This window comes from Cinclus cinclus, chromosome 3, assembly GCF_963662255.1.
Source record: "Cinclus cinclus chromosome 3, bCinCin1.1, whole genome shotgun sequence".
Lineage (NCBI taxonomy): Eukaryota > Metazoa > Chordata > Aves > Passeriformes > Cinclidae > Cinclus > Cinclus cinclus.
In genome coordinates this window covers 89,914,092-89,936,214 of record NC_085048.1, presented here as the reverse complement: position 1 = coordinate 89,936,214, position 22,123 = coordinate 89,914,092, and the positions used below count along the sequence as shown (strand labels likewise).

General features: G+C 39.6%; 1 protein-coding gene across 1 annotated transcript in view; it reads left to right on the top strand.

Moving 5' to 3' along the window:
• Positions 1-22,123, top strand: part of KCNH1 (potassium voltage-gated channel subfamily H member 1) — a 167,119-nt gene that overhangs the window by 97,300 nt on the left and 47,696 nt on the right. Inside the window, exon 10 of the mRNA XM_062490404.1 lies at positions 1,112-1,308. Within this exon, the coding sequence (XP_062346388.1) occupies positions 1,112-1,308 (197 nt within the window). The remainder of the gene's footprint in view (positions 1-1,111; positions 1,309-22,123) is intronic.

Below are 22,123 nucleotides of genomic sequence, written 5' to 3'. Positions count from 1 at the left end.
TCTGGGTAAAGTCAGTAAACTAATATATATTTTGATGTTTTTAATTTAATAATTACTGCAGGCAAGGTATTACTTAAAAAACAAGGAACCATTCCTACCACAACTTGATAGATAATGGATGTATTTCCATGTCATTGGTCTTGAGAGATGGGCAGTGATGATACAGCACAGCAGAAGTTTGGGAGGAAAACACATTTCAAAACAAGAACAGTGTAGCTTTTCATTATTAAGGTAACAAGTGAATATTCCTTTTTTTTCGGTTAGCATTATGTATTGGAAAACAGAGGGGGGAAAAAGACCATTCTCTTGTAAATGAACTTGTAACTTTCTCCTAGACACTCCCTTGCGTGCCCAGCCTGAGCTGGGGGGAAATCCTGACTAGGGGATGCTCCTCAGCTAGATTTTGGTGCCCAGGGTGGTGCAAATGCCATCCTTGCAGTATTCCACAGCAGGGGTTTCACTGGCTGCCCCGAGCTTATAGAAACATGCACATGAGAAGGGTGTGAGGTTGTTTTCTTCCTTCCAGTGTGCAACAGCTAAATTTTCACGCCTTGTCATTGTTATGTTAACTCATTGTACTCTTCTTGGTTTGGACTCTGTTTGGCTGCAGCCTGTAACTGCACTGATGTGTGATACAGGATGATTTTATTGACACAAGTGAGTAAATGTTAGCCCGATTAAGAAAAATCAACAACACAGATGTAAGAAACAGGTCTTTTGTGTGACAGTTAAAAGGAGGAAGGGAAAAAACATTTCCTTTTAATTGATTTCTTTGAAAGCGATCAGAAGAGAACATGAACCAAGAATGAACTGCTTTTCTTGATTTTTAAAGAAAAACCTTTATTGATATTTAAAGGAGACTTGTCACATAGAACACTTTTTAAGTATGATTTCTTCTTAGGAAGTTTTTCTAGGCTGTTGTAATTAAGAAAAAGATAATGGAAAAATTTATCACTTAAATGTTTCAAAGTTGGGGTTTTTTTTCAGGCAGTTTTTTTTCCTGAGTGCAAAAATAGAAGAAACTTGACTGCATGAATGAGATGTCTGTTCTTTTTATATTTTTGATGGAAATAGTGCTGTTATTGAAAGCAATGCTGTTGATTTTCTGTAGGCAAAGGAGACGTTTTTGGTGATGTGTTCTGGAAGGAGTCTACTCTCGCCCAGTCCTGTGCTAACGTGAGGGCTTTGACTTACTGTGACCTTCATGTGATTAAAAGGGATGCCTTGCAGAAAGTGCTGGAGTTCTACACAGCCTTTTCACACTCCTTCTCCAGAAATCTCATTTTGACCTACAACCTGAGAAAAAGGGTAAGTAGCTGTGATTTTTAGCATACATCATGTAAATTCTCTCACTTTTAAGGGCTGTCTGCATGAAAAAAAAACTGGATGGCTTGGATTCTTGAATTTTTTTGTGCACCCCTTTTATAAGATGACTTTTTCAGAGTTTGCCTAAGAGACCCTGCTGGCATGTAGAGTCAAAAGGCTATGAGTGCATGTTTATTATTATCTTCAGAGGGAGCTGGACTGTGTGTATGTGAAAGTATTATACATTTCCAGGAAGTAGGCAGGTTCCAGGATATATGAAAACTGTCATGCACTTATGATAAACAGTGTTCACTACTTAATGCAACTTCACCATTTGTAAAGCAGCTGGAAATATTTTAGGGGAGTTGCTTGAAATCACAAGGAAAATGACAGGGAAGATATAGGATCTAATATATGGAACAAAAGTCAAGTAGAGTAAACACAATGGAAAAGTAATATGTACATGACATTCATTGAAAGTTGTTTCTTTTATTATAAATCACATTTTGGAATTATTTTGCTTATCTATAGTATTTCCATTTTCTTATACTTGATTTTTTGGGCTCTTTTCATTCCTTGTTGTGTGCCATTTCAAGTTATTTTGTCAAATGTAAGTAATCATAATCTAATAGCCCAGTTTAAATCCTCTGAGTAATCTTCAGTGAACAACCTCTGCAGAAATTTATTAAAACTGTAGTAGGTATAATTCAGATTACATGATTTTATGATGTAAGGTAGAAGACAACAATATCACATTGAAAAGAAATATATTAGAGAACCTTTACTTGTTTTATAAGGGTATTTGAGATCAGCTAAAGAAATATGTTAGATGGAGACTTTTTTGTTCCTAAAAATGATTCTCCATAGTATTTTTCAGGTGCCAAGTGACTCCTAGATAATTAGACATGAAAAAGAGAAATCTTTTAAATCTATTTAGTAGAATGACACTTTACTAAATAGATTTAAAAGATTAAAAGATTTCTCTTTAGTAAAATGACACTTTACAACTAGACATTTGTAAAGATTTTTTTTTAATATATAGTGTTGGCATACTGAAAGTGAAGTAGTGGATAATATTTTTTATCTGCATATGTTGTCAGTATAAAAGAATTCAGCTTTTTAGTATTAGATGAAAGAAGAATGTGTGATCCACACTTTGGTGAAATAAATCAGAGCTCTGGTAGAAAATTGATGTGATTAAAAACTAAGAAGCAAATTTATACTTGGGGATTTCCTCCTAAGACATTTTTTATAGGGTATGCAGCTGCAAGCATATTAAGAGAGATGTCCTGTTAATAAACAGCTCCTTACCTGGTCTTAGTTAATATAAGAAATAAAATAAATAAAAGAATTTGACATTGCTAGCACCTCAAGAATCAGCATCACTGATTGACATATTTTATAATTAACTCCACGGGTAATGTGGTAAGATGCTCTCAGATGCTCTACTTTTTTTTTCTTTCCTAAAATCTGTAGAAATAGCAAGCTTTGAGGCTTAGAATGACCAACTTTTTCAAAACTCATAGTAATGCTAGCAGAATTCACGTAATTTTGGACCTGCTCTGAGTCAAAAAGCCCAACTTTAGAATCAAATACCTACTTCAGAAGTGACACTGGCCCTCCATATTTATTGGCATTGCTTTTCCCAGCCCAGGTTACAAAACATTTTCTAACCGTAGTGTCACAACTCCTGTGCTGTCAGTTTTCTACACAAAATGTTCCTAATAAAAATGTACATCTTATGATAGCAATTTCCATCCAGTTACTCAAATAATTGGATTTTAATTGAGTTGCAGTCAGCATAAAAGTGGCATTGATTGATAATGGAAGCGAGAGCTTGATGGTTCTAGGTTAACAGACTGTAACACTATTTTATTAAAAGAAGGCTGATTGCAATCAGAATGCAAATGTTAAATAATGTGAATAATATATGCTCTTGGAGATGCGTGGAAGGTATGATACTTCAGAGATTTGAGGTGATGCACGTTAAAAGGCAACTTTTTAGAACTTAGAATTTATTCTGGTTTAAATATCTGTGATTTTTTTTTAATAGAAACAGCTCCCCAGCCTAACACTTCTAACACTTATCTGGTCTATTTATGCAAATGGAATTTTGTAGAATTAGGATGAACTAGTACATTCTTCTAGTTACGTTTGTGATGTATTGCATATCCTTTGGAGTACAAATACCAGAATACACTTTTCATTTTAATGAGCAGTTCCATCTCTGTCTCCAAAAGTGTTCAACTAGTTTGAAATGTAGATACTGTATATTCCTCCTAAAAATATTCATACAGATTCCAAATACTTGAAAAAGCAGCTTTGGGGATATTTTATGTTTTTCCCCAGAAAGATCTCATATTTTTAGACTTGGTTTTTCCTCTGGGGTATCTCCATCTTCAGGGTACCTCTGCCTTCAGTTGGCTGTGGCACCAAGTCCCACTGTGCAGTGCTAGGTGCTTTGTAGCCAAGTTTCAATCAGTTTAAGTGAGCTCTCTGTAGCACTGGTTCATATTTTTACCATATTCACATATTCCTTGGGTGCTGGATCTCCTCTAGTAATCCCTGGTGGAAATGGGGCTGCCTGCCCCAGGCCCATGGGTGCCAGTGAAGAGATGCTCCCTCCACTGCTGGGTCTGGATCCAAGTGCTGATGACTGTGACAGAAATAAGCAGGCTTGCAGGCACCTTGGAAGGTACCCAGAGTGGTCAATTGGTCTTGACCTAAGCTAAACCTAAAGCTGGGTTTAGGCAAAGTAAAAGGCAACATCCCTTGTGCTGTTCTTGCTACTTGTCGTGAAGGTGGTTGGAGCTGAGCTGGGAGGGCAGGACACTTCTGTCCCTGCATCCCCTTTATGCCTTCCCCAGGTACAAAATGTTACTGCCTGTGGTACTTAAAGACTTCGTGGCCAAGGGAAAAGTTTCCAGTGCTCTGTGCCTGGCATGTCATTGTTGTTCCTGTCTGTGCTGTGAAAGCAGTTTCCTTTCACTCACTTTCTCAACAAATGCCAGTGAAATATCCTCTTTTCTGAAAGTGTCAGCTTGCTGTCAGGTGACTCCCTGAGCAGTTCCCTCAAGTGACTAAAATCCCTCCTGAAGTTATTAGCTGTCTAGTTACCTCAGAGTGGAGCTCAGACTTAGAAAACTTTTTATTTTTCCCAAAGGAAAAGAGAAAGCATACCTTTAATCAAGTCCTTCTGCTGCCAGTCACTGAAATTTTCATCTAAGTGGGAACAGGGGGATAATCATCTGCTGCATCTCTCTTTCCACCATCCAAAGAAACTGAAACTGCAGTCTGTGCCTGCAGGTGCTATGTGTTGGACTTGAAGACTTTGCAGCTGAAAGGAAGCTGACAGAGGTTTTTCAGAGCAAAACTTGCTGTAACAATGTTCTGAAATTAAAGCAGGTTAACTTGATGTCTCTCTCCATTTTCGGAATCTTTGAGGGGAACCAGAGTGTAGACACTGGGAGTGCTGTGGGATAGTCAAGTGACAAACTCACCCTCATGAAGGGTATTTTGGACAAAAGAAATACTGCAGCTGGGGAGGGCAGCAGGACTTGTAGGCTGGATGGAGCAGGTCTGGTTTTTCCCACCAAATATTGAAACACTTGTGGGTTTCCAAATTGGGCATCATAGCTCCAGGTTGGTAGAAGCATAAGAAGAGAAAAGCTTGCTTCATAGCTACCTGTCGTTGTCTTTGGCTTGTGATGGGGTGCAAGTTTGCTGTCTTTAAGAAGGGGAAAGGCCTTTGGTAGATGTTCTGGCTTTGGCACTTGCTTCTTTCATCTGTAGGAGCTTTGTGACCAATATTAACTTCTGCTGGGTTGTACCACCCTGTATTCACTCGTTTTGTTCTGCTGCAGCCATAAATGATGTTATAGCTCAAATGTCTGCTCGCACTACATAAAAGGGAGAATTCTTATACATAATTTATTAAGCTGAGATTTCTCTAGTAAGCCATTTTAGCCTGGATAGAGATTAAATTACTAATTCTGACTACTTTGGAGTGTCATGATAGAAAGCACAAGTAGCTTTGCCAGAAGCTGAAATTTGTATCCTGATATAAAAGAAGGAAGGCAGTAGGATCTAGGTATGTTACAAGGATTTTGTTGGAGTGAAAGAAGTGGCAAAGAATGTTCTGCATTTTTACAAATCAAACATGACTGAGTGAGTTAGAGCCGAAGCTCCTAATCAGAGCATACTTGAGAGAGCAGTGATTGTAATAGAATAGTCTCTGTCCTTGGCAATGCAAGATTACTTGCTTTTGTACTTGTAGTGGTGTGTTTATTCTATGGTATTCCAACTGTGCCAGTGGACAGGACTCCCAGCATCTCTTTCAGAAAGCAATTTTAAAATGTAATTGTGCTTTCCTCTTCAGCATTAGCTTAATCTTTCTTCTTTCGATAGTGTAAGCTCTAACTCGAGAGAGAACCTCTCTCAAAACATTAATTTCAGCTTGGAGCACCTCAAGCCCTGATTTTAAATCTCAGGGGGCATGGACAGCAGTTTGTTCTCAGAGGGGCAGTCCATGGCCTTACATTCTGTCTTTCCATTTGACAGGTTTTAAAATTCTTTTTCATGGTAGAGGTTCAAAATGGTATCCCAGAATTCTTTCTGGTACACAAAAGCCAGACTTGCTGGAAAGTTTCAATAAAGCTTTCTTGCACTGAGAAGAGAAAGGTTTTAATTTTACAGTATTGTCCCATTTGATAATGGATTTCATAATGGTCAAACTGACAGCCTGCTTCTTTCTCCTGTGTTTGACAATCCCACAAGTCCTGTGGGAAGAGGATTTGGATGTTTGACTGGCATGCATCTTACAGCACTGAAAACTGAGGACATTGGACATGACTGAGATGTCTGGAAGGGCCTGTGGCTTGGGAATTATGCCAAATTCCCAAGGAAGCAAAGTTGTCAATTTCCAAAAAAACTGTCCAAATGTAAATAAACAGGCACTGTGTTCTTTCCCATGCTGCTTTGTAAAAGTTGTTCAGGGAGTCAGATGCTCTTGTATTCACACTTTCTCTATGCCAACCTAAACAAAACGTATTTTATTCTGTTTCATCATTGGTAGATTCCATTTTGCAATTTTGCATCTTTCCTCTAGCCTTGGACATCTTAACTTCTATCCATCTCTAACAGAGAACTGTTTAGCTAGCCCACAGATTTTTTGGTCAGGTAGACTTTACACTCTGTACTGTGGGTGCTCTGAGGCATTTTGTGCCATGGAGTTCGCACATCTTCTGTGGATGATTTTAGTGCTGTGTCTGTCAGTGGGTTGAAATCTCATGCTCTTGGGGGGTTGTGCTCTTTGGATTTCTTCCTTCTTCTCCTCTGGAGTTTGTTGGACCCCTCCAGGTAAAGCATTAACACCCACCCTTAGAGAAGATTTGATGAACTGCAAGCCTTTAACATTCGTACACCTACAGTGATTGTTGACATATGTGATCGTTTTCAAGCCAAAGTTACTCCATTATCTATTTTTCAAAAGTTCCAAACTCTAAACTTATTTCTGTTCTATTTAGTGCTTATGGCCTGGAACCCTGTAGAGAGGAAAATCTGGCTACAAACAGTTTACATAATGAGGATGTGTGTGTACAGTAGAAAACATAATTAACTAGGAAGTTTTAAAACACTGTGGTGGGTTGACCTTGGCTGGTTACCAGGTGCCCACCAAGCCTCTCTATGACTTCCGTCTTCTCAACAGGACAGGGAGAGAAAAATAAGATGAAAAGCTTGTGAGTTAAGGACAAGGAGATTACTTACCAATCACCTTTATGGGCAAAACAGAGTTGACTGAAGGAAATTAATTTATTACCAGTTAATCAGAGTGGCATAATAACAGATAAGGAAAAAAAAATCTAAAAAACACTTTCTGTCCATTCCTTCCCTTCTTCCCAGGCACAAATTCACTCCCAAGTCTTCTATTTCCTTCCCCTGATCAGTATAGGGAGGTGGGGAATGGGGGCTCTGGTCAGTTCGCAACACTTGTTTTCTGCCATTCCTTTCTCTTCACACTCTTCCCCTGCTCCCACTCATGGGAGACAGTCCCTCACAAACTTGCCCAATGTTTGTCCTTCCCACAGGCAGCAGTTCTTCAGGAACTGCCCCAGTGCAGGTCCTTTCCATGAGGGGCACTCCTGGAACAGACTGCTCCAGCATGCAGCAACTCCCTTGGGGAGCCACAGATGCTGGCCAGAAGACCTGCTCCTTCCCAGGTCCCCTCAGTGAGCTGCAGGTGGATATCTGCTCCACCATGGGCTTCCATGAACTGGAAGCAATAACCTGGTGCTCCACAGTCTCCGTCATGGCCATCACCATGTGTTGCAGCAAAATCTCTGCTCCAGCCCCTGCAGTACCTCCTCCTCCTTCTCTGACCCTGCTACCTGCAGAGATTCTTCCACATATTCTCACTTCCCTCTCTCAGCTGCTGTAGTGAAGATTTTTTTACTCTTCTCTGAATGTGTTACCACGGAGGTGCTACTGGCATTGCTGATGGGCTCAGCTCTCCCTTGTGTCTGGTCTGTCTTGGAGCAAAGCACAGCTTGCTCTGTCCTACGCGGGGACAGGTCCTGGTGCCTTCTCACAGAAACCACCTCTGCAGCCTGTCTGCTATCAAAGCCTTGCCACATAAACCCAAAACAGACAGCAAAACTGTTCTGTTTCTGTTACTCACTACATGGTATGTTGTCATGTAAATTTTAGCTGTGACTTAGATAAAGCTCTGTGGGTAAGTAGCAAAATGCTTCTTTAGAATGCTCTTAAATGACTAATCCCTTCTAAACTGATTTAATGAATTCATCACATGTTTGAGATGCCTTCTGCTACTATGAATAATGAGCAATTTTCATATATTTAGGTGCTGTAGTATAATGTCTGTACAGTTGTTATGAAGAAGTAACTTAGTATGCTATACAAAGCAAGCTGTGTATTTCTTCATAAAAATATTAAGTTGTTGAAGTTCTGATAGGCCATTCACTAGCAAATTCCATTAAAAGTAATGCAGTCATCAATAGGTATTAATAATCACCAATAAAATTGATGGAAGAGCTCGTATGGGTGAAATTCAAATTCTAATTCACCTTAAAATGGAAGAATATGATTCTTTTATGAAGCTGGTACTAAAACCATAACTGCTTTGAAGTATCTTCAGTAAGATAATATTTTCTATTCTATTGTAGATTTATGGTTTTTTCCCATGCTGGTCACTAAATTCTTAACTATCATTTGCATTCTTATCAGTGGATTAGGAATTAGATGTATGCAGACTAAATTTGCAAACCCAGAATTTTGGCTATTTTGCAATATGTTTTTTAAGTATGGAAAATTATATCATTGTCAATAAAGATATTCCAATTCTATGTCAGTACTTGGAAGAAAAATGCAGTAAACAGAGTGAGTTCTGGCCAACCAGAAATTGGGGTTAAGCACTTCATTCATCAGTCCAGAAACTAAATTGATGCTTTGTTTGTTTTTATCACATTTTGAGGAGACCTGCTTGAATTGTTTTTGAAAGGGTTGTTTTTTCCTCAGCCACCCATAAAATACTCAGCCTTAAATAGAAAAGAAAAAAAAATCTGCATTTTTTGAGATCTGTAGAATGTTCATAAAGTCTTTCAATATATGGGAAAGCCATTCTGAGTAGACGAACAATGCACTTAACAAGGTTGATGGCGAATTAAAATAAAATTTTAATTTTAATTTAACTCCTTTAATCCTTAAAAAAGGCACATTTGGCTTTTGTGAAACTATTTTCAGATGAGTAATAGAAAGCTGACATTAAAAAAAGGTTTTGTCTCATTTTAACATGCAAAACCACCCACACCAACTTGTTTATCCCAACAAAAGAAAATACATTGCTTTGATTTTTACCCTCCTCCACCCACGTAGACTAAAGCATAGAAGTAGTTTTAATACAGAGAAAGGTTTTTCAGAGTGAATGAGGATTCCCCAGAATGGCTCCCCCAAGCCTTTTTAAAACAGAAAATGCATTTCCTGTGAGCTGAGGAAGTTCTAAATGTTGGCCCACCACCAGGGACAGAAGACAACAATCCAAAAGACAGTGTAGCTGCTCTTACACAGTCTGGAAATCTAGTCTTCCTTGTGAAAACAGCTAAATTCTTGCTAGTATTTTTACAGTATCAAGGATTAATACCAATTTTAAAGTAATGATTTTTCTTACTGATGTGTTGATTTAGAGAAATAGAAGTGTAATATTTGGAATCTGTCTGTGTGGTGTGTTCAGTATGTGCATGGCACTCCAGCACCTGCTCACAGTCAAGTGTAAAGAGGTGCCTTAGTCCAATCCTCCACCAAGCTTGCCAAGAGGGGGACATTCCAGGAGAATGCAAAGAATTCCTACCCTTTCTCCAAAGCAGTCTTCTGCTTACCATGGCTGTGGCCAGAGTTTGAAAATATTTCTGTATTTCTAACTTAAAAAATAATGTACAGGGGTTTTTTGGTGCCTGCCATCTCTGTCTGTCTATATGTGTGTGTATGTATGTACAGTGACTGACTTACTGCTGAAGCTTCCAAGTAATTCCAGTGTCACACACTCTTTCTAATAGATTCATGCTGCTACCAAGGCTTTTTTGCATGTGTGCCACATTCTGTCGTGTATTATAATTGCACTAATTATGCCAATGCCATGGTAACCTCTGTGGCCTGGTGGTTTTATATTTTAGTATAAGCTGGTGCTTTGCTGTGAAGCACTACTGACCAAGCAAAAGACTTGATACCCTCTTGTAATATTCTTTTCTAAAAATGTTCTTTCTGGTCTGGGAAGCAGCTGGGTCCAGGACAAACTTATTAAAAGGAAATGATTTCCTGGCATAACAGCTTTGACCTTCTGGCCTTCTCTAGAGTCAGAAAGGGCTGAACTCATACAACTGCAGATCCAAACACAACCTGTTCAGGTGCTCCATGAGGGAGAGAAAATGCAGATAGCTGTGCAATATGAAAGCTGAGTTATATTGGCCAGCCTTCATCCTTGAGCAATCAAGATTTATAATCTAAGTGATCCAAATGATCCTGTTTTGGCACTGCAATGAAAGCTGAAATAACTGCCCCCAATGGGAAAATAAACAAACAAACAAAAGGAAGTAGAAGAAACTTAAGTTCTGGAGGTTGCAGCTAGAGTTGTGTAGACACTTTGTGATCCTGGCTCCAGACCTAACCCTTCCTCCAGATCCTCTGTTTTCTTGCTGAGGATGTTGAGACTTTTATCACGACTATGAGCTCTTGGACAGCGAGACAAAGGAGGTCCTTTCCCTCTCTGTGTGCCTCAGCCAGGTCTCCATAGTTCCTTTGAGAGCTCTATTATACCCACATGATGGGCATAAAAGAAGTAGTTCACCTGAAACGCAACAAATCCTGTTAAGATTTTGTGTGAACCAAAGCCGTTTCCCAGCTTGATCTGGGAAAAGATAATCCTCTTCAAGTAAACACTGAGAGGTAAAACTAACCTATGTGTGTAGACAGCTGATGTTTTCCCTGTGTCCATCCTTGAGAATCAGCTTTTTAATTGCCTCTGAATGAGCATCTTGCCAAGGGAGAATAGCCAGGAGCGTGCCACATTCCTTAGTCTCGGGCTGCTGTGAGAAGTCAGGCAGGTAACAGAGTGTCTGATGTCAACCTGCTCTGCAGGCTGCTTGCTGCCCGTTCCAGTGTGACACCGGAGGGTTTGGTTGCTGCATCTGGAGTGCAGTAACGAGGTGTGGCCTTGTGAGAGTTCCTGAATTTCAAATCCAGTACGCTTTGCCATCACAGGAATGAACCAATTGCAAGCAAAACTTGATAGGGCACCTTGCCAGTCATCTGCTTTAACTGCAGCTACCAACTATTCCTTCAGCTCAGATCTGGTGTTAAGGAGTGTGTTGGGCTGTGGCTCAGCGTAAGAACTTACTTTGAGAAATGCATGGAGAGTAGGATCACAAATCATCCCCTCTCATTTGGTATTGATTTTGTTCAAACTGTGTATGATTCCTTCCTCAAAAGGAAGTGCACTTTGTTATGTGCTGTGTCAAACACCTGCTTGAATTCAGGTTTTCAAACAGAAATGTGATACCTGGCACTGACGTAGAATGTAAAATCCCTATACAAGTGAATGTACTAAGTGGTTTTTTGCGTAATTTTTTCTAAATTAGCAGACTGCAGAGGGGTCTTAGCTCCACTTGAAAATGCTTATATTCTCCCTCTTTTAATGGCTTTTTGTTGTTGTTGTTCCCATTAATTTTCTCTTTTGCTTTTTGAATTACAAAATGGGGCGTGAACTTCAGCATCTTGTGTGTTTGTATATGTGTATATATAAAAATATAAAGACACACACACACATATATAATATATATATATATATACAGTGTGTTCAGCAATACTTCCCTCAACTAAAGCAGGAGCATACAGCAGTAGGCTACTCTGAGTATACTCAGTGTACCAAAATGCTGTCCTTATAGGGTTTGGAATGGGAATTTCACTATCCACAAACAACTGTGCAGCTGGACATGAAGGGATCATAATTAACCACAGGTGCAAACCCATTGTCTCTGTATGCAGCTGTGAGACTGCATAATGTTTTCACCAGAATTTTATCAGGAGCTAAGTCTGCTAATCCCATTTTTAATTAGTACAGCATTATGAATGTGAAAACCCAGTGGTCAATTAAAGAAGTGTTTGGACTTTAATACTTTGTGCATTTACTACCATATACCTTTGTAGTTCTTTTTGTTGCCATCTCCTGGGGTCTTTTCCAAACACAGAAAGCAAACCCTCCACACATGCCCTGTTCCCAGTCTTTGTGACTTGGCAAACCACATCTACAACATTTCCCCAGTATTCCCCAACCTGGCTTTGCCTTGCAATTCATCTAAACATATTGTTCCTCCATCTTAAAATTTCAGAAGGTGTGCTTCCACCATTCTGACATACTTCAGGGTTTGTAATTTCTCTCATATGTTCTGTAATAAATATACTACAAAAATATTTTTTTTCATTATTCATTTACACAGCTGACATCAGAGAATCCAAGAAAATTTCCGCCACATAATTTTGTAATACATTCAATTATTTACTTTTGTAAGCATTGTCTTTGGGTGAAAATACACAATTATGTTCCTCTTTTGGAACCTTCTTTTTTACTTTGATTTAAAAAAAAAAAAAAAACCACCAAAAACCAAACCCAAACCCAATCAAAATACTATAAAAGGAACTAATGTTATACCCAGGTTGAGTGGAATAGATACATCTGTGTCTCCCATCTTCAAGGTTGATGCCTGGATTTAGTATGAAATTTAAATGTCATGTAAATCCCAGAATTCTTTGTAGTGCTGCAGAAGTGAGGCACGTTGCAATCTTCCTCTAAGTAGGGAGACGTGCAATTTGTTGTTTTTCAGGGTTTTGCTGTTGCTTCACAGTATCTGCAAAGATGTTATTTATGGCCAGCTATTATCTTGATTAATGAAAACAAAATTGCTGTTGATTTCCATCACATACTTGATCAGATGGTTGGCTAGAGTGGAAATATGAGGATGCTGTAACCTTTGGTCATGCTAAGATGCAAAGCAATAATAAGAGGAAGGAAATAATGTTAGCTCTAACAAATGAATATTGGCTTTGCCATTAGAAATTTGATGTAGTCTAGAAGTATTAACCTTTGATTTGCTTTTCCTTGCCTGCACTTTTCAAATAGCTCAAGCAGCAAGTCTTGTAGGAGTAAAAGTTTTGGTGGTTTACATGTTCTCAGTAATTATCCTGTACCCTTTCTGAAAGAGGAGATTCATATTTACTCCAATGACAAATTCATGGGGTGAGTGGAAGAAGAAATAATGAAAACCTTTTATTTGGAATGTCATTTGGGATCAGTTATATCTTGTAACATAAAAGCATTACAGTGGTCTTTTTCAGCAACCTTGAAAATGGTCATTTGTGTTTGACAATCAAAATACTTCATAAAAATGACCTTCAGCATTCATACCCAAACCATTCTGTAACACAGATGCAGCCATGAAGGGAGTCTGGAAAACTTGTAGCTTCTGGTTTGTAATAAATTCCCAAAATTTATAAAAGCTTATCTAAATTTGCAGTTGCTCTGTTATTTTTATACGTAGCATATTTGTTAGCGTTGTGAAGGCATAACTTCAAAAATATTAGGGCTGGTTTTTTTTGCTATGCTCTCCAAGAATCTCACATTAAATATTGCATATTGCTTGTTTCACCACATTTTTCCAATCAGTAGGATTTTCCAAACCCCATCATGCTCTTCAGAGAGGTGTTCAGCAAAGCACGGTTTGTGGAATTATAATGCCCCTAGCAAATTAGCATTAATAATATTTATTAATAATAATTTTATTACACGTTGGAATTTCTTTACTGGATATTTTAAGGTGTACATATGGAGTACTTTATCCAAAGGGCTCACACTGGGTGTGAAAATGCAACAGTAATAATGATAGCAATAATGATAAGCTAAACAAATTACCTTTTTAATGTAAAGAAAGCTAATGTTAGTAATTATTTTATAGTAGTTACAAATATTTATTAACATTACTAACTAAATAATTACTAACTGCAGAATGGATATTGCTGGATCTATTACTCTTTAGTTCCCACATGCTTATCTTGGGACATGCTAATCATGATTGCATTAGGAAGCTTCCCATTTTATTTTTTGTTTAGGTTATTGATATGGCAACTTGCATTAAATGCAGGAAAAAAGTAACACTTTAATAGCATAATATTAATTGTTTAAGATTGTTTTGGGATATAAATATTCTTTGTTTCCTATTAAAAAGCTTCAATTGCCTTTAGACATCCTAAGTGATTTGGCGAAACAGACAAATGATTTAATTTTGATTTTGCTTTATACTCCAATGAAGCAAACAACAGATTTGGAACAAGCTGCTTGCTAGACATTGGAAATTAAACTGCTCTTTTTATTGGGCACTGGTAAAGCATCTCTGCTTTTTCTGATGGCAGACAAGCATGAAATACATTGACTCATGCTTGTTAGGGTGCCATCAAGCTCCTTTTATTTCCTTGATTATGATTCTAGTGCTGCCACCCAGACAGGAGCTCCCATCTGATTTCCCTTGAAACCTGTGCTTTCCAGAGAACATCTCCCCTCTGCAACCTAACATGAGTTACATGTGAGGGACTGAGTTACAGGGCTCTACAAAGCTTGTAATTTAAAGCCTCTAACCAAATGCAGAGCACCAAAGCATTTTCTTACCCGTTTAGGTGGGGATCTGCATGCGTGCAGCATTAGGTGAGACTGGAGCAGGGCCTTTGGAAAACAGCAATAGCATTATTTTAACTGATAAACCCGCTTCGATAAGGCCATTGTTGAGCCCAAGGTTTTGATGACTGAGTGATACTGTGAGGCACTCTTGTTCAGGTTATTCTTGGGCCTTACTAAGTCTTCCCAGAGCTGGAAGCCAGCAGTCAGCAGCTTTTTGCAGATGGGTGGGAGCTTTGGGTGAGCTAGCCACTCACCCAAGTGCCTTGAGCAATCATGAGTGCTTCTTATCTGGCTTGCGTAATGCAATCCAAGATTAAACCTTTATAGGCAGGTTTCTTGCTTGCATGACGCTTTTTCAGACTCTAAAAGTGCTATAAATAACCTGGTTTCACCTGATTAATTGAAATTCTTGTACCGCTAAAATATTTGCTTTTTCCCCCCCCCCCTCCTTCTTTTTGTAGTTCTGTCCAGGTTTGTGAAGGCTCTCACTGGTTTTATCGCTGTGTTATCCCAGTGTCTTTAGGTGAAACACAAAGCAGACCCACAAACTAACATCTGAACACCTGCCTTAGGTAGTTAACTCTTTCTCTTCTCTTTTCCTTGGAGAAGTAAATGTATATTCAGTATCCTGGATTACTTTGGTCAGGATATTTAGTACATGCGTATCAAAGAAAATGGAGCCTGTGCACCAAGAACAGCAAATGGTAATAGCTTCTTAAAAGCAACGTGAAGTAATTATACCTAATTACATTTTTTTGATGAGATGCATCTTGTGGGCAGTATGGTTATTTTCCCTAGGAGTGAAGGGCTAAAGTGTTGCTCACTGGAATGACTTCTGTCTTTTAAAATACTGTATTTCCTCTCTTAAGTGTTTCAAGGGTGTTACAAATATGACTGTGTAAAAATCAGCAGACACTGTGGCAGTCCAATGGATTTCCTTTTTTTTTTTCATTTTAAGAAAAGCGTACAATAAAAAATATTTCAATCTTGGTGTTTGATAGGGCATTTTATTTGGTATTTCTCTTGTTTTTACAAAATTTGAGTGACTGTTAAATATAACTTATGTTCTTCATATCAGTGCTACTGAAGAAGAAAAGTGTGTTTCCTCACATAAGATTATTAACTATTGGATGGTCTCTTCAACCACTGGTGAGAAAAGAAAGCTATTACTTGTTTCAAAGTTGCACAGGGTTTGAAGGTCCAGTTGCCAGAGCTGATGTATTTTGGTAATGAACTGAGAACACTGCCTAAATCTCCGGGGCTTTTTTAACTGATGTTCTTACAGCTTCTCCCTTTTTTGCTCTGACTCACATCTTGGATGCTGTATTGTATAACCTGCCAGCCAATTGCCTGCTGTGAAAAATTTAGCTGCAGGGATTATTATTAAGTATGTCTAATAATTTTCATATTTTAGTGATCTATTTTTGGATCATTATGCAACCCACCACTCAGTGGGACTAGGCAGGAAGGATAGGGCAGGACTGGATGCTGATAAACAGAAACCACTTGGTGTGCTCAGCCAGGCAGTGGGGGTCCTCTGGGCACAGGAGGTCTGGTTAAAGCTGTCTTGCTTTGTGGCAAGTTGTCATAGTCTCCCCCCAAAAACGAAGCCATATCCTCCCAGTGGTGTCTCTGGTCACTGGGGACAGGGGGCTGCCAGCAGCTGCTCTATAGCTGTTGGTGGGGCCCTTCTGCTACCAGGTAGATGTGACCCTAAACATAAACCACACGTATTTACGTTTTTGTGTGTAGTAGGGCAGGATTTCAGTGCGATTCAAAACGGTGTCAATATATGCTGGAAACTGCATAGTAAATCACCATATGTTCCAGAGGAAATGCCAAACAAAGTCATGATTGCTTTATGTGTGCACAGCTGACTGGCAAGCATTAAGGCAGACTCATGATGGGGAATGCCATCATATGCTTTTCTTCTCTGTGCTATATCAGAGCATGATTAGAGCCCATCTGCTTCCCTTGGTGCTGGGAAAGGGTAGGAAAACAGTCTGAAGTTTTGCTGCTGGAGCATTTGCACCAGGAAAAAAAGAAGCTAGACCCAAGGAGCCCTCCTAGATATGTTTGTTCTCGATTTCCTTTGGAGTAGAAAAAATTTTAAATTATTTTAAATTCTCTTGCTTCCGCAACTCTTACTGCTCTGGCTTTATGTTTGTGTTGTGACAGCCTCATGTTTTCCAGCTGCACTTCTCAGAACAGGCATGTCTGGGAACAAACCTGAGCCGTGTGTGCTGCTTAGGCTGGCCAATACAACCGGGGAGGGGGCAGCAAGCATCTCTGTTCTTTTAACCTGTGCCAGCTCGGAGTGTTTAATGCCTCACTAAAGCCCTAAGTGCAGGTGTCGTATTTGCTGACATGTTTGGCAATCTGTTTGCGTTCTTTCCAAGCCCTTTTTAAGGATACTTGAAACATCTGATAGAAAGTCATAGAAATGACTAATGACTTTTTTTTCTCCTTTAATATTAATTAAAGCCGATTTATTTTAAGTACAGTAATTTAGCGTTCTCCAAACTCGCCACCTCTGTGGCCTGGAGTTGCTGTGCACTGATAGCATTGACTGCTGTGACATCTACTGGCCGAGCCAGGCAGGGAAAAGCCTCGGGGTGCTTCCTCCATCCTCTTCCTAATGCCAATTCCATCTCCTTAATGAGTTGGGCTCTTGCACAAGCACAGCCGTGGTGGTGTCTCTTGGAACGACTTCTTTTAAATGTCATCTCCTTTAATACATGTCCCGGTACTTTGTGCATTAAGAAAGCTAGAAAATCACTTTTCTTTTTGCTTATAGCTCCCGTCCTTGCCATTCCTAGCAGCTCTTTAATCTTCACCCTCTTTGTTTCATCTGTCTTATCTTTACTCAAGTTTCTTTTTTATCATCCCTTAATAGTATTGGGAACTGCAGGAAGTCACTTTGAAGCCTACTCTGAATTGCCTTCCTCTCCCAGAACAGTTCTTCTTCATTAGCTGTGATCATTTCTTCATTGTTTGAGACCTATTATCATTCTTATTGACCTGTTAGGCATCCAGTTTTCTGGGAAAGTTAAGGAGCCATTCGTGCAATTCCTTCTGTGAAATCTCATACCTGAGGAGCTTTTGTGAGTATTGAGAAAAATGGAGTTTTTCTGTATGTATAAAAATAAAGATCTAAGTAATTCACAATAAAAACAGCTTTGCATCTCCACTGAACAATGACAAATGGATTACATTTCAGGACTCATTACAGGGAGATTTTCTGTATTCTTTTTCAAAGGGATAGTTTTTCTGCACTCCAGCAGTGCTGTAATCTTCCAAAAATGCATTATCTTCTGTGTGCTTCTGGGACATGCCACCAATGCAGAAAGTTACACAGAGGGCTTCTCAGGTTGTTCTGTCTTTGAAAGACAATTTATATTCTAAAAGCTTGAGTAGTTCCCAATAATTTAAAATCACATGAGGTAACTTGATTCAATCTGGTAGATGTCAGTGGCTGATAGCAAAGAATCCCTGCTGTCTCCTCCTCCCTGTTTTTGGTGCATACTTCTGTCACTTCTTTTGTGTCTGGCAACTCCAACACTCTACAGACCGTGTCTGCAGCCACATTTAGTTCACGGACATGCAGAAAGAGAGAGGATGGGTCATGGGAATTCCAGTGTGATGAGCACCATAGGGTATGAGCAAGGAACAAGAGGTGGCTGGGAATGAGGGGTGAAAGAGCTGCTGGGGTAGAAAAAAGGTTAGTGAGGTTTCCCCCTTTCTGACAGCAGCAACCTGATGATTCAACTGTTGCAGTAATTTTCCCTATAGGAAAAAAAAAAAGGTTTGTTGTTTCTTGCTGCCTTTTTCCCCTCTCTTGTCTGCCAGCTCTGTGGAGTCTTGCAGTGAGCTGTGGGTCATTCCTCTGTCTCGTCTCAGGTTCTGGACAGTTTCTTGCAATATGATTTTAGTGCAGGATCTGCCTCCTGTCTAGGCCATCTGGCAATGTGCCCAACAGGCCTCATCTCTCTCTTCTTCCTTGGAAGAGAGTTGACTTGACTTTGTGTTTTCCTCTAGAGCTGAAATGCTTTTAACATACCCCTGGGAGTTATGGAGCTGGGGAGAAAATGGGAAACTGAGCAAGGTTTTACATTCCTTAACAATTCGGTGAGAAGTTGAGATTTTATATGGTTTCATCATAAAAAGATAATGGTATTGAGGATTTGCACTGGTGGTCTACAATAATCAAAAATTGTGTCAGTCTGTAGTCTAATTAAGAATGAATTGAGATGAGTTAATGAGCTCAGCATCAAAGAGGAAAAGACAGAATCTGTCAGACAGCTGAGATGGTTGAAGTAGTGTTGCTCACAGACTCCTCCTGAGCAGATAAATTGGCTTTGCTATGCCAACCACCACTTTGTTTGGAAAACTTTGTTTTTCAACTTGAAGAGATCTTTCCTAGACCACAAAATATGCCAGTGATGGCTGATTTACTTGTCTGACACTATTCTGACTCCAGATTTCATTTTTAAAAGTTGGGTTTGGGCAGTGATGCATGGGCTGAGGACAGTGGTTGTGATGGTGGTATTCCAAAATTTGAAGTCGGTAACAGAAAAGTGTCCTTAGCAAATTGAGATCCTCAGACTTGCCTGTTGCAGTCAGCATATCAAAGATACTGCTCTGAAGCAAGAGTGGTTAAGGCAGAGGATGCATGATTCCTGTTGCAGTGATGGGGAATTAATCTCTCTCTCTCTGAAGAGCTGGAAGTTGCAAAAGAGTTCAGTACCTTGTGGGATTTCCTAAGCCTGTCAGGGTCCAGTTGCCCATAAAAGTCACTTAACCTTATTAATAGTTTTGCTCTACATATTTCTTATAGTTTGTCCCTTGTCATTAAATGACCTGCCACGGTTCACACAGGAAATCTCTGACAGACTCAGGTACTAAACCCAGATGGCCAGATTCCCATTCCAGGTCCTTAGGCACTTTCTGGGATGGCTCTTCTGTAAGCTAGATCCTGAAAAAGAGACTGTAGGTCAAGTGTCAGTTCTGGAAAGTCATAATGCCTCTTAAACTGGACACCTACAAAAGTAGACCTGCATTTGTGGCCATTTTTGCACACTATTAGTGTGTCTTTTAATGACACATCACTAAAAACTACCATTTGAAATACTGAATGATAGAAATCTCTGACTCTTGCTTTAATCACAATCCTGTGCTTAGCTAGACAACCCAGTGTAGAGGCAAATTGACCTTGATTTAATTATATACATTCACAATGACTAATTTGTGATGATGTCATTTATCTGACGGTAAAGTTTCAGAGAGTGAGGGACTGCAATTTAATTTCACTTGTGCTCTGTGCTGTTGTGGCAGTTTGACTTTGGCCTCAAGATGTAGTGGGGCACTGTGTCCTTTAGAGGTTTCTCTGTGAGCTGGAACTAGAGTCTCCTGCCAGCTTTTGGGTACAGCTCAGACAGTGAAGCAGAGCTCTGTCACCCTAAGAGGGCTCCTTGCCCTCCTTTTAGTAAGGAGCTCCTTACCCTTTCTTTTGGAGATAGTTTTGCCGTCTCCAGTGTAGCCATTAAATTGGAAATTTTTTTTGTTTGTTTGGGTTTTTTTTTGTTAAATTCTTGCTGTGACATTGAAAATCAATTGCCTAGAAGAGGAGCGTCCAAACCTGTGAACCTCCAAGGACAGTCTGGTTGGTGCTGTGCCCATCTGTCTTCCATAGGACCCCTCAGGAGCAGAATAAGAGCTGGGTGGGTTTTCCCCATGTTGAGCTTCTACTCACCACCCTTCTCAGCTACATCTATGATAACAGGCTCAGATACAGGCTATGGGAATGTGCTAACATCCCTTGTACCTTGGTGATACTTCTCTCAGTTCCAGCTTTTCCTTCTCATGCTAAATCTCCTTCATGGCATTGTCTCTGCAGAGCTACAGTGAAGAGTTTGTTAGCATGCCTGCTAAGTGTTTTCAATCAGTAAATGTTAGTTGTTAGGCTTACATGCACCTCATTTACTCAGCATCACAGACACCAAAAATAGAAATGTTGATTTTCTTTCTAGCCTTGCGCATCAGCCTGAATAGTGGAGGATTCTATGCCTTTGTTCCATTCTTCTATTGCATTACAGTAAAGATGTCTGATTGAATACTAAGTATTTCTTATTCTATCAGAAATCACAATGGGATGCTCCTGTAATCTGTCATTGTTTTGTGGAGCCTCTTTTTAATGCAAATAAACGCTCCTATAAATCTTGTGCCTCTCGCAAGCATCTTTCTGCTTTTCTCTCAGATCTTTGTGTGATGGCAGCGCCCTGCCTACAAGCACTGAAGTAAGGTAGGATTTTGATAAAGGTTAGCAGGCTGCATGTAGCTTCTCAGTAACATGTTTGCGTAGCAAGAATTAATAGATCTGATAACTGTTGGAAATAAATTACCTCTCTTTCTGGCTTCTGCGCAGAAGGAATAAGTTTGGAGTGAAGTCCAAAGAGATGCGTTCTGCCCACTTCCAGGTCTTGTCTAGGATTTGTGTTGTTGTATAAGAACTTCAAGATTACAAAGCAACATAAAAGAAGCCATTTTGCACGTCAAGATAAAGTCTGTTAAGTATAAATCCCCGAATTACAATTGTTTTCCTCCTTTTTGTGATTTTTTTGGAATTTTTAATTTACATTGTTGCTGAAACTGATGTCTGTGGGATTTATGTTAGCTACCTTAGTAAAAGCTTGCATCATGTTCTTAGGAAATATGCACACTTTGTTACTATCCAAAGAATATTGTCAGTTGTCAGTTATGCAGAGTAATGGTGCCTTACACGAGTAAGTGCAAATAACTGTTTGCCCTAAAACTTCTAAAGAGATATAAACTTGGCCTGGTGAGAAGCTGATGTACAGTGTTGTAATCCACACTTGTTTGTGGAGGTGACTCCAGCGTTAGTCCACAGTCCTTTCTGTCTTCAGGCACTACCATGCATGCCTTTGGTGCATTCCTGCTCCAGAGCTGTGCATGCAGTCATTCAGTTTGTCCCGATAAATGAGAGTGCTTGTGCTTGCATTTTTGCCAGCACATCTTTTGAGAATGTATTTGCATGCTGTGGTTGCTAAACCTTCATCTGGGTGGAATGCAGTTTTGCAAAGCCAGTGGAATTTCCGCTTTTCTCTCAGTTATGTAAAACAGGGGAAAACAAGCGTGGTCCAGGATAGTGACACACAGGTCTGGGGCTCAGGCTGCGTTGATGTCTTCAAATAAATGTTTACTCAACCAGCTTAAGAGCATAGGTGCAAGCATACAGAGAGGTTTTTCCTCTCAGAGGTCTGTCTAACTGGGTGTCTGGTGTGACACAGTGTCCAGCAGTAGTGCCTAGGAGACAGCACAAGTACAGGAGGAAAATGTCACTGTGCTGTTTGGAATAATCTTCTGGCACCCCACCAATTAGCGGAGAGGACGAGAAGCAGTCTGTGTTTAGTAATCCTTTGTGTATTTTTCTTCTGTGACTTTGTTCTGGTACCTTTTGAGTCCTCTTAAAACTAAGACTTAAAACTTCATAAGGTCTGTGGCAGGGAGATCTAAAGGTTAGTCAGCTTTTTCTTTTTTGACCCTGCTAATACCATTCAATACCACTAA